Here is a 12,826-nt window from a genome sequence, read left to right as displayed (position 1 = left end):
TTAATCGGGGCCGGGGATGGAGTAAGGCTGGAAATAAGGGGTCGGGGAGGGTATGGGGGTGGTGGTAAAATTTTAAGCCGGGGTGGAGGCAGGGATAGAGATTGAAAAATTCAATGAGAATGGGGATGGGAAATGACATCTCCGCCCCGCCCTGCTGCTATTCCTAATTAAATCTCATGCTTGTCTAAATATGGAGAGCTATTGAATACTTGCATTTTTGTATTTTTTATTTGTGGTCTTTTGACTTTTTGTTTCCTCTCAAGTTCTAAGAGATGTTTTTGGTACTCCATGGAATATATCACTCTCTCACATGGACTCAAACTTACCTATAAAAAAATTAAAAATATATATTTTATTTGCTACACCAAATGAAATAATTATTACATCAAAAACAAAGTAAAAGCAAAACTATTTTCTCATACAGAAAGAGAGAATCGAACAAGGCCTCTCTTTTTAAAATACATTCAAGTAAAAAGACCATTTAGACCCCACTTGGACATATCCAAGGAGACGGCTTCTGAGGGAATAAATTTACATCCATGTCTCTACTTATGATCATGAAAACTAGGGCCCACGAAACACACCCACAAAATTCGTAGACCCTAAACTACCAAAATTGATCTTATCTTCATCATCCTCATCATCATTTAATCTTGATCCAAATACTTTGCCCAGGTATTCCACTATGGACCACAAACAGCATATAATATCCCGGCGGCGCAAGATTCGGCGATGCTGGCGCATTCACAAAAACCTTATACTCATCCTTCTCCGCTTTAGAAACATCAACAACATCAAGAAATAACAGCCGTTGATTCATCCCGATCGAGTGCGTCGCAAACGACGGTTGAATCATCGCCACACTGAACCCCAGATCTTGACGGTACATATTCAACTTCACTTTCAACGCCATTTTGTGACCGTACGTTGCCACCTTATCTAAATCGTCCAAAGACACGATCGTAGGGCGGAGATTATCGTACTGTGGGCCCAAGTAATGGGGCAGAAACACTTCCAGGCTCAGCTCGGTTGGAAACAGCACTCCGCTGAAGTTGTACCCAGAGTGAGGATTACTCCCACCCACTAATACCCTGCCATCTGGCAACAACAGCGCAGTGGAGTGATACATCCTAGGTATTGTCGAAGGCTTTTGTACACTGAATCTCCTACCCGGGTCGGGCTCACCTGGCATGTAAATAAGCGGGTTTAGAACCGGCCCGCGAGCGTCCTCCCACCCGGCCGTACCATTACTCGCGCCGTTGACGATAATTATATCACCGGTCGGTAACAACACCATGTCCGGCATGACACGTGGCATGGGCATTTCTTCCATCACCCACTGGGGTTTGGGATCCGTAAGCTTCAAGCGCCCGCATGTTTTTGATGCCTCCACGAACTTCCTGTGCTTTTCTGCAGTCAAGTAAGCGCCACCATTTGCGCCACCGCATATCATCACCTCCACCTCCGGCGACCTGGTGTTCCCGCCGGTTAACCGGATAGGCAGCAGCACCGACGCTCCGGTTGCCGGGTAGCTCCTCTTTTCGCCCGGGATCACCGGAAACTCTTTAATTATCCGGTGATTCACGTAATCGTACGAAATGGACCGGTTGTTCGCGAAGATATAGACGTTGCCGTCCGGCAAGAGGTACACGAATGGGTATAGATTGTTTTCTTCAAATGGGTCAGATGTTTCTCTCAAGAACGGGAGCTTATAGAGCTCTTTCGGTTTCTTCGGATAGAATTCGTAGTTGAACTGTGCTCGGCCTCCGACGATGATGACCCGTCCGTCCGGGAGGATTTGGTTGGTGGCGTACCACCGCCGGACGGTTAAGTTTTGGGGCAATTCGGCCCAATCACATAATTCCCCATCCTTGCATGGAGTAAATAATCTGATTCTCTTGTCGCCGGTTTGAAATCCGCCTGTTTGTACAAGGGTGCCTTCGGGGTCGACAGCGCCGGAGGAGCACCAGACGTCGGTCTGTAGCGTGAGGGGGCGGTAGGTGTTGGTGGCGAGGTCGTAGATAAGTGAGTGAGCGGAGCAGTCCACAGAAATAATGGCGTCGTTGTGGCGGCACTGGCCGCTGGCAAGGCTGAGGTTGGAGACTCCGAAGTCGGTCCGGTCGAAGATAACCACCTTGTTGTCATGCATGAGCTGCATGTGCATGGCGGATATGCCTACACTCTTGTGAAGAAGTACCCATTCCCCATCCGGTAGTTTCGGTGCCCTAGGCTCATCATTCGGAGCCACATTGTCGGTGGCGTCAGTGGTGGTGGCAGCGTCGGAGGCGGTGGTGGTGGGGGTGTCGTCGGTGGTGGTGGTGGTGGTGGGGGAAGGGGTGTCGTCGGTGGGCCTCACGCTGAAGGAGGGGAAGTGGGTGAAGGGGGTGAATAAGGTCATAAAACCGAACTTTTGCTTGGGCCGGGGCCGGGTGAAGTGGTGGGGGTGGGTGGTTTTGAGATTGGTTTGATCAGAGAGAGTGAGGAGAGAGAAGATGGTGATGAGAGAGAGAAGAAGAGAGATGTAGTAGTTCTTGAAAGCCATGGATGATGAGGAGGAGGACGTAGTTGTTTCTTTGGTACTTGTTGTTGTTGTCTTTGTTGTTTATTGATTGATTGAAGGAGGAGGAGTGGGTAGGGTTTGCATGGTTGAAGTAGAGCTTCCATGGTTCTTTTATTGGGCAACCATAATTAATTTACTAGAGTATGAGTGGATATCCGAAAAGTGTGTGTTAATATTAATATATTAAGGTTTTCATTCTCCATCTCTCATGGAGCTTGGGGTATTAATGGCTTATTGCTTAAGTATTACTAATTTTACTTTTCTTGGAAATGAATTTGGACTAGTGATAATGCTTATTCTTTCTTAGGAGTTACCATATATGGATGGTTTTTATTGGATGTATAACTCTACTTTATTGGATGAAGAGAAAGATTATGATCATCTATTTTTTTTGGGAACCTTTCTTCCTCTTTTTTTTGGGCGGGAATGTGATTATGATCAACTATTATATATATACACATAATATATAGTTTTTTATTTATTTTTATCTGAAATACTTACTAGTAGTTAAGACTTCTTAATATAATTAATTAATTAGATTGGTGTGTAAAAAAATGGTTGAACCAGTATCGGACCAAACAAGATAGGTCAGTTTAGTTCAAATTTTTTACTGTTGGATTCGATCCCGATTCCAAAAACATAAAACTATGTAACAAATCGATACAAGAATCATTTTTCTCCAAAATTTTATAAAGTTCTCATTTATGATTACTTATCTATAGAAATTATAGATGATTTGTGAAATAAATTATTTGACTCTTCAAAGTCCAATGAACCTTTTGGTATTGTCTTTAAAATTCAAACTTAATCATAGAAAATAGAAGTTTTTATTATTTAGTAAGTTGTGCCAAGACGTATTAGTACTCTCTCTCTCTATATATATATATATACTGTTATGATTTAGAGAGAGACAAAATAAAAAAAAAATTAAAAAAAAATACTAGACATTGACAACTTTATTAATGGACTGTTTGTTTATTTATTAAATTTAAATTTAAATTTATATCACTATTTGACCCAATTAATGCACATAAGATTAGTCAGTGACTGAATAGTTAAACCACAATACATATATAATTAAACACATCTGGCCATAAGCATAAAATGTTAGGTTACATAACTACAAACACTATCGACCCATCATTATAAATGATGTTAAATTTTAGTCATTACATGCAATAAAACAGACCTTGCAGTTTTAGTTTACATAAGTACAAACACAATCAATTTAATCATAAATGATGTAAGTTTTTGTCAAATAGTCATTAGATACAATAAAGGCATTGCTCCAGTTCTTTAATTGCTAGTCTATCTATGATCAAATATTCTTGGGAGACTCTGAACAAGTTGATTTGGGCTTGAATTTAGGGATGACAATTTCTTCTAATTTGGTGGGATTTCGTCTGCCCAGTCCCCTAATGAAACAAATTTCGTATCACTTAAATGGGTGTAGGGGCAAGTTTGATAATTGTTTTGATAATTGTATGTAACCCCCCCCCCCGCGGCGGGCGGCGGGGCGATTACTGCAATTTAAAGGGCTATATATATGTGTGTGTCCGCGCGCGCTTTTATATATATATAGTTGGAGGCCGGCGGGGTGATTACTGCAATTTAAAGGGCTATATATGTGTGTGTGTCTGCGCGCTTTTATATATATATAGTTCGCTATATATATGTGCGCTTTTATATATATATGGTTGAATATTGATGAAAAATGTGAAGACAAAAAAATATAAAAATATAAAAAAATCACAGATTAATTAAAATATAATATGTGATTGTGATATATATTGAATAAAAAAAATGTTTTCTTCTCAATTTATTCTAAGGAAAAAAATTTAAAAAAAAAAGATCTTATATAACTTTTAATCAATATGTTATTATCACAAATTTTTATCACTAAAGAATTATCAAATATATTATGCACTATTAGTTTTAATTATACATATATTATTTATGCATTATTTATATAAGTGTGGAATAATAAAAATGTAATTTCATAAGGACTTGAAAATGTGTAACTTAGTAAAAGATGTAACGTGTGGAACAAATACCTTGGAATTCGCAACGCCCTCGTTAGAGTTGTGCCACCTTTCTTATTCGCCGGATGCCTTCCAGGGGCGCTTAGTGTGGCACCGGATCAAAGATTGAATCTGATCTCGATATCAACTATAATGGGTGGGCGCTTGCCCATTTATCTAAAAATTTAATTTGTTAAGTAATGGTACATCTCTACCCATTTATATCCCTTTCACTTTCTATCTCCATTGGTTGTGGAATAAATATCCGGGTAACAATAAACCACTTTAGTTTACACGTAACACGCTTAGGGATCAGGGATCTGACAATTCTCTGTAGCCACAAGATAAATCACACTTTAGCCGCACAAAACAATCTCTACTATTGATATAGAACTATAGAAATTTATTAATAGTATAAACATAGATATAGATATAAATAGATATATTTAATTAGATTAAAAAAAATAAAAAAGAAGAAGAAGAAGATAGACTTAGTAAACGAATATGTGATTAATTGGTGATATACATTTAAAAAAATAATAATGATTTATTCATGATTTATATATTATATATTTCCTATAAATATATTATATACTATTAATTTTAATTACAAATATATCATATATTAATTTTATCTGGCATGTTTTTTTTAAATGGTTTAATCGGGTCATAAATGAATTGGTAAGTCAAACACGAATACGACATGACTAATTATTGTGTCAATTCAGATAGACACTGCACAAACACTATTAAGCCAAACCCAAATCCACTTATTTTGTACCGTGTTAATATATCGTGTTAAACATTGTCGATCCTTTGAGTGTATCTCCTACCAAGATTTAAAAAATAAATAAAAATGTAATAATAAAACAATATAAGAGTGATGCAGTCACTAGTGCTTTTCGAAAACTTTTCTAAATTATGTATCTTTTATTTTTAGTAAATTTTCTTTCTTGTAGTAAAGCCAAATATGGCTAAAATAGTTAGGAGCTATGAAGCACGGACACTCCTTTCAGGGGCCCCGTACCAGTATCGGACACTTTTCAAACACCGACACCCGTGTCCAAAGCTCGGACACATGTCCGACACTTCTATAAAGTGTCCAAATATTATTTTTTATTGGACACACATGTCCGAGGCTCGGACACACGGTCCGACACTTCTGTGAGACAAAATTTATTTTCTCTCACTCCTCTCTCAGTCTCTCCTCTTCTTCAATTATCTCTCTTCATGAACAAGATATATATATATATATATATATATATATATATATATATATATATAAATAAGTTACATGAACAAAACTTTATGAAAGACTGAAAGTATATATGTTTATTCATATACATATTTCATTCATTATAGCTATGTCTCTTCTGCACATCTTCGTTTAGAATTTGGATCAACTTTATTTTTCATTTATTTTCTATTTTGTCTTGTCTATATTTTTCTTATAACAGAGATGAAATTATTGAAATTGATTCTGTTCTTTGTTGTTGTTTTATTTATCTGTACAAGATTCTAGTAATTATATTTTGAATATATATATATATATATATATATATATATATATATATAATTTTATAGGCGTATTCCCGCCGTGTTTGTGTCCTATTTTTTTGAAATTTGCCGTGTCGCCGTATCCGTATCGTATCGTACCCGTGTCCCGTATCCGTGTCCGTGCTTCATAGGTTAGGAGACTCTACATAAAGGCTAAATTATTTGAGAGGAAGGGATTAGCATTATTTTCCATCTTTGTTTATTTCTCTCTTGCTTTTAGATAGCAATTGAGGATTTGTAGTGCTAATGGGAGTGCTAAAACACTAAAAGCCGAATAGGGAGTATGAAGCTTGATAACTTACAAAGTTACAACCTTTATTTGTTATCCGCATAGTAAAAATTATTTGTTGAGTTTTTTTTACCTTCAACGTAGATTATAATTTTTTATTTCTTAGTTAGTACTTGGTACTCATATTTTAATGTCTCTACTAAAATTTGAATCTCTGAATTTTCTTTAAAAAATAGGAACTTGGTACCTGGGCCACTGGCTCGTTGGTAACGTAGATTATAATTCAATTCATGTAAATTTTTGTATATTGTTTAATGTATGACTTTACATTTTTTAGTAAATTACACTAACCTTCTCTATTGAATGCCTAATAACAATTTAACAAAGACATCTCTTTTATTTTCAAAAATAACACTAATCTTCCCTATAGTTTTAAAATCGGTCAGTATTGTGGATTGACGTCGGTTAAAATTTACTAAAAACTCAAATTTACCTTTAATTAGAAAGCCTGAAAAGATATTTTTGTCCCAGTATTGTAATAGCAAATAATAATCAAGTATAATGTGATCGGCTAAAGTAAGTAAGTTAATTAATCGTGGTACCTCAAAAAGTATTAGGTCTATCATTTGAATCCTCTTAAATGCAATTCTTTGGGGGATGGACGTTATGCTCAGTCCCTTAATGCATATAAATTGTTTTCTTTACTAATATAAATCTTATTTATCCAAAAATATATATATATATGAAAAATAAGAAATGTGCCGATCCCTTCATCGTCAAAAAATTATGATTCCCACACCCATCATCCCCCTCCCCTCTAACCATTGCCAGGACTTAAAAAAATCCCTTGAGCACTTTCAAGCTAACTACAAATAAGATTTAAACATGGATGGAATTTAAAATTTTTATTTGCAAGAATTGAATTAGTAGTCTGAAAATAAAATTTAGGGTTAAAATTACGAAACCTCATTGTACTTTCAAAATTGTGCATAAGACCCCCCAATAGAATTATAAAACTCCTAAACTAACAAAAGTAATCAAATTGCCCCATTTGGTCACCGGGTTGAATTATGAATTGATAAAATTAATCTTACTATTTAATGTTAAATTAAATTATTTATAATTACTATTTTAAAATTACAAATGTAACCTTTGTAAGTCCATTTCAATTGACACTAGACACTCATTATTCTCGAGGCACTAAATGACCACATTTTGTTAACTTTGGGTAGTCACATGTCCATCAATCTCTCCTCTCTCTCTCTCCCCACTGTGTATCTCCACCACCACTACCAACTCTTCACAACAATTATATGCCTTCGGTTGATGTCAAATGTAATCAAAATAATAATAAAAAAATAAAAAAATAATAATAATAAAATAAAAAACACACACAAAGAATTGAAACCCAAGTCTTCCACTACACATACATACATACACACGTGGTGAAATATATAAAAGCTCTTGGTCTTCTAAATTGAACCCGCTCGTGTTATTCTGAAATACATAAGCACTAGTTCTTTCAATTTCTGAACTAACCGAGCTCAATTCACAATCTGGTTCGAGCAAGTGAATGACGCACCAAATAAAAAACACGCACACACGACACGCACACACATATATGTCCCTAATGAATGAAATTCAAAATCAATTTTACTTTTTTTTTTTTACAAATTAAATCAATGAATTTGATTCAACTTTGATTAGACAAATCAATGGGTTTAATCCAACTCTAATTTCACGAAACAGTAAACATGTGCGGTGACTGCGTTAACATCTCCGGTGTCCCTAATGGCATCTTCGTCAACTAAGCCAACACTTTATTAGGATCAACCCGAAAGGAGAGCATATATAGGATCGATCTCGTTCTCGATCTCGATATGGTAGTCTTGGAGTCCCAATGGTAGATTCGACTTTTGTTGTGTGTGGTCGAACATGATATTGAAGGAGACCTCGAAGACAATGACGAATGTGGAAAATTATTGCGATGGTTGGGCATTTGTATTTATGAGAATCGCTGAATGTCTATGGTTTGTATGTACCAGGTAGCTACGCCCGAAGACGACGTCCACCTTTATCACATGCTTTCCACATGAAGGATGATGGGTATTTTTGGCACAAAGACGGTATACAATAGCACATGATTGGCACATGAAGGATTAAGGGTAGTTTTGGCATAAAAGAATAAGTGAGCACGCATATATGGGTAATTTGATTACTTTTATTAGTTCACGGAGTTTTATAATTCTATTGGAGTTTTATGCTCAAATTTAAAAGTATTGAAGAGTTTTATGATTTTAATCCTAAAATTTAAAGAAGTTAAAACTAATATTTGTTTACTTTATTTATAAATTAAAATTATTCTATTAAATAATCAAGTGTGTAAAATAAGCAGAAAAAATTATCGATAAGGGTTGTATTTGAAAATTTTAAGCTTTCTTTCCGGTTGTTGATTTCTCCAAGTAGGCATAAATGGATTCAACTGAAAACCTTCATAAATTTTGGAGGACTAGGTGTTAAATTTTGGAGGACTAGGAGGGGAATTAAGTTGCAAATTCTGGCTCTTTGTCCATCTATTCTGGTCTATATTTAATTTTTAGATTACATTTAGTTGTAAATTAATGAATTTTTCATTAAAATAGTAATCTATTAAGAAATCTTACTTGAGCATGGCCCTTGATACGACTTCATCTCTTATTGTACTCAAATATTGATTATTATGTCTATTGTATATAAAACCAAAACTATGCACCATGCTTAATAGAACAATTATTAATTATGATTCAATGGTATATTTATAAGGCTAGTCTAGTACATGATATTTTTATCATTGCGCGACTTCTGAAGAGGGTCAGATGTTTGATCCGATCATACTTTGTACCTAATTTTGGAAGACTTTAGTGTTTTGCACCCTATATACAACATGGGATGCTCTTCTAGTCAGAGTGTTTTAGAATGTCACAATTGGCATTTTATAAAGTATAAAATGCCATCCCCTAAAATTATTGTTTTATATATATAAAAAAAGCTCTCTAATTTTTTTTTTTTTATTTTTTTTTATTCTTTAGTTTTCTTTTATTCTCTTCAAAAAATTTGCATTTTATTTTTCTTCAATTAAACTCTAATTTTTCCCTTCAAAATTCTTTCATATTTTTTTTCTTTTCATTGATAAATTTATTTTATCATATGTTAATATGTTTCGGAATTAACCAAATTCCTGACCCCGTCGTCATGCTCACTTCATGCTTTTGGAAAACTTGTCCCACCAACCGATGTTCACATTGCATGTACTCATACAATTTGATTTTGTCGATTAAAAAATTAAATCACAAGTCATTTCTTTCACGTATCAAAAACTACTATAAAATTATCAAATTTAAAGGATGGCTACCCAGTGTTGAATCTAGACGTTCTCTTATTTCAAATTTTGATCTCTTACCGGTGAATGCTTACTAATTTATCCAAAAATTTGAATTATCGGGTAATTCACGTACTTACCCATTTATACCCAATCACTTTTTCATCCGATTTCAATGTGGGATAAATGACCCTTGTTACATTCTCCCCCACCCAAACTCGGCTCGGGTCACGCTACTTACCCAGGGTGCTCACTCGAACGCTTGGTGTGACATTGGATCAAGGACTGGGTTTGACTCTGATACCAACTGTAACGGGTGAACGCTTACTTATTTACCTAAAAACTCGAACTATTAGGCAGTGTTGCATACCCACCTATTTATACCTAATTACTTTTCTATCCGATTCTGATATAAAACAAATAATCCTTATTACAACAAGAGAGATACACAACTAAGAGGCTGGGCGCCTTTATTGTGAGCTTGCAGCTGTACAAGACTCATGCAAACAGTAAATGAAATGGTTGCAAATGATCGAATTCTAATTTGCAATCAACTCATATATCAATTGGAGAATCAAATTATTCATAAAAAATAAAAAATAAAATAAAAAATAAAAAAATTCTACTATGTGTCACAATCAATACCAAGCTTGAATCGATTATGAAGGACTTGGATATTACAGTTTTGAACAAATTCTAATTTGTTGCTCCTGTTTATAATATATTTATTTACCGGAAAAGAAAAAATAATAAATAAATAAAAATAAAACTGGAATCCACCAAACATTTTGGGTAAAATTTTTCTTTCCCGCTTGTTGCGCTACTAAATGCTTTCAAATGTACCTACTAAATGCTTTCAAATGTACCTACTAAATGCTTTAAATCACTGTCTACGTTACCTCATGTCTTGGAAAAACAATTCTTTATCTTTTCTTTTTCCTTTTTAGGAGTGCTTAAATCTTCACAATCAACGCCACCTTCTGTCCTTTCTTCCACTCATTTTTCAAAAGGGAGAAAATTTGTAAAGGATGAATGGTTGTAAAGGATGAATGATAGAAAAATTCGTTTGGGATTTTGTTTCGGCTCTCAGTTCTGACTGATTTTTTTTTTTTTCTTTCCTAGCATGTCATGGTGTTCGTGGTGTCCCGTCTCGACGTCATAACGTCGATTTTTTGTTTTCGTTCGTTCTCCTTCGTCCGGACTCCAAATCGAGTGAACTTTTTTTTGAACTTGATTAATTTTTCACTGTCTTTCCAACGGTGTGCTCGGTTGCACCCGGATCTTCCTAGATAATTACCAATTTACCCTCAATCATTCATTCTTTACAAATTTTCTTCCTTTTGAAAAATGGGCGGAAGAAAGGACGAAAGGTAAATCGAGTTTTATAGAAGTTTTAAATTAAATATTATTCTAAATTATACAAGTTTTAAATTGCAATACTATCCTTTATAAACTACAATATTATTGGATGTAATGGCAAAAATAATTACAACGTTCTCTTTCATTCTTTCCTAACGAACATAATAAATTATGAGATTATTCTATTCTCTTTTATCTAACTGAACAAAAAGAAGGAAATATGTACACAATCTCTTCTTTAGTAATATCTCATCCGTTTCTTCCTCTCCCCCTTTCATCCCAAATTTTTTTTTTTCCCTACCGAATAGAATTTGAGAGAAGTGTCGGTGACATTCACAATTCTAACACTGCCTGTTAGGTCGGGAGTATAAAAATACACGCATAGATACTGGGAGAAATGCTATCGCGTCTTGATTGTTAAATTACTCTAGGAGAAGTGTTGGTGATAATCGCAATTCGAACTTTGACTACTAGGATGAGAGCGGGAATGTAAAAATACTCGTATATATACTTAAGAGAAATATTAGTGACAGTCGCACAACAGATTATATAAGTCTTCAAAAAAAAAAAAAAAAGACAAGATCTCATCCGATCCAACTGTAATACTACCATGATACTGTACCAGGGGTGATTCTCTACAATACATGAATATATATCCAATCTCATCTCGTGCATGTGACCAATAATATTAATGAGATTTGTTATCTATTATAATAGTTGTTATAATCTCCACATGTTCTACTGGTTACATCCATGCAGGATATCTATGCATTCTGCCAACTCATATGCAACTTGTAGGGTAGCAATTTGTGTTAAATGGATCATTTTTAGTCTTATTGAGATACAAATATTTGACATATATATGGTTTAACTCGAACACAATATATTTATTATTTGAGCAGAGTGTTTTCGAGTCTTAACACAGACACAATTCATTAATTTATCAGATAACATATTTGTTGCAATAATAAATCGTACAACATGTAACATGACAAACCATTTAAGGATTTATTCACTATTCTTTTTAATTATACAATACAAATATAAACAAAAATAAAAATATTGAAATAAATAGTTATGGAATGGCTAAATTTTTCATTTTATAAAAATAGATCGTGCTATCAAACTAGGGCTTCATGATAGTATAATAGTAGTATCAATTTTTATATATGAGTTACATTATATAGGTTGAATAGGTTGTTACTATTAATCAAGAAAGTATTAAATAAATGGGAGGTACGGTATCTCAGGGTCATTTCAGCCCTTAAATGTGGTGGGGCCCACCAACACATTTATAATCCATTGTCCAGAGTACCATAACTCAGGGTATTTGAGTAATTATTCAGTACAATGAATGATTACAAACATTCCATCAAAGTAAATTTATTAACTTTTTGATTATATTATAAGTCCACTTTGCTTTGATAAAGTGTTTGTAACTATCCGTTGTACCACGTCAGTGTTGTAACGAATAATTTTTCAAAATATTTAATACTTTCTCTAATTAATTTAACGAGTGGCCTCTCTAAACACAATTTTCCTTTTATTGACCATTTCATCCCAAAGGAGATATCAATCTTAGGAAGATGATTTTGGCTATCTTTCAAGACATTAGCTCATTAAATGATATGTTAATATAAAGCTAAGCTCATTAAATAATTCAATAAGTAAGCTCAATCCCAAGCCTACGCACATGTTCTTTACCTATCAAAGAAGCTAAAACATGCTATATATATCCTGGC

At 34.4% G+C, this 12,826-nt stretch overlaps 1 protein-coding gene across 1 annotated transcript; it reads right to left on the bottom strand.

Annotated features, from left to right (window-relative positions):
- Nucleotides 1-329: 329 nt before the first annotated feature.
- Nucleotides 330-2,542, bottom strand: LOC132296193 (aldehyde oxidase GLOX-like). Its single transcript, XM_059794411.1, has one exon. The coding sequence runs from the start codon at nucleotides 2,540-2,542 to the stop codon at nucleotides 644-646; it is 1,899 nt and encodes a 632-aa protein (XP_059650394.1). The 3' UTR covers nucleotides 330-643.
- Between the last annotated feature and the right edge of the window lie 10,284 nt (nucleotides 2,543-12,826).

Source organism: Cornus florida, unplaced genomic scaffold (genome assembly GCF_030987335.1).
Source record: "Cornus florida cultivar Cherokee Brave unplaced genomic scaffold, ASM3098733v1 CherokeeBrave_3.0.0_Hap2_Chr02, whole genome shotgun sequence".
NCBI lineage: Eukaryota > Viridiplantae > Streptophyta > Magnoliopsida > Cornales > Cornaceae > Cornus > Cornus florida.
The sequence above is the reverse complement of the archived record's forward strand: the minus strand, read 5'-3'. Positions and strand labels throughout refer to the sequence as shown.

Bases quoted from the DNA above. Each gene is read 5' to 3' on its own strand.
- LOC132296193 (XM_059794411.1), bottom strand. From the start codon at position 2,542: ATGGCTTTCAAGAACTACTACATCTCTCTTCTTCTCTCTCTCATCACC.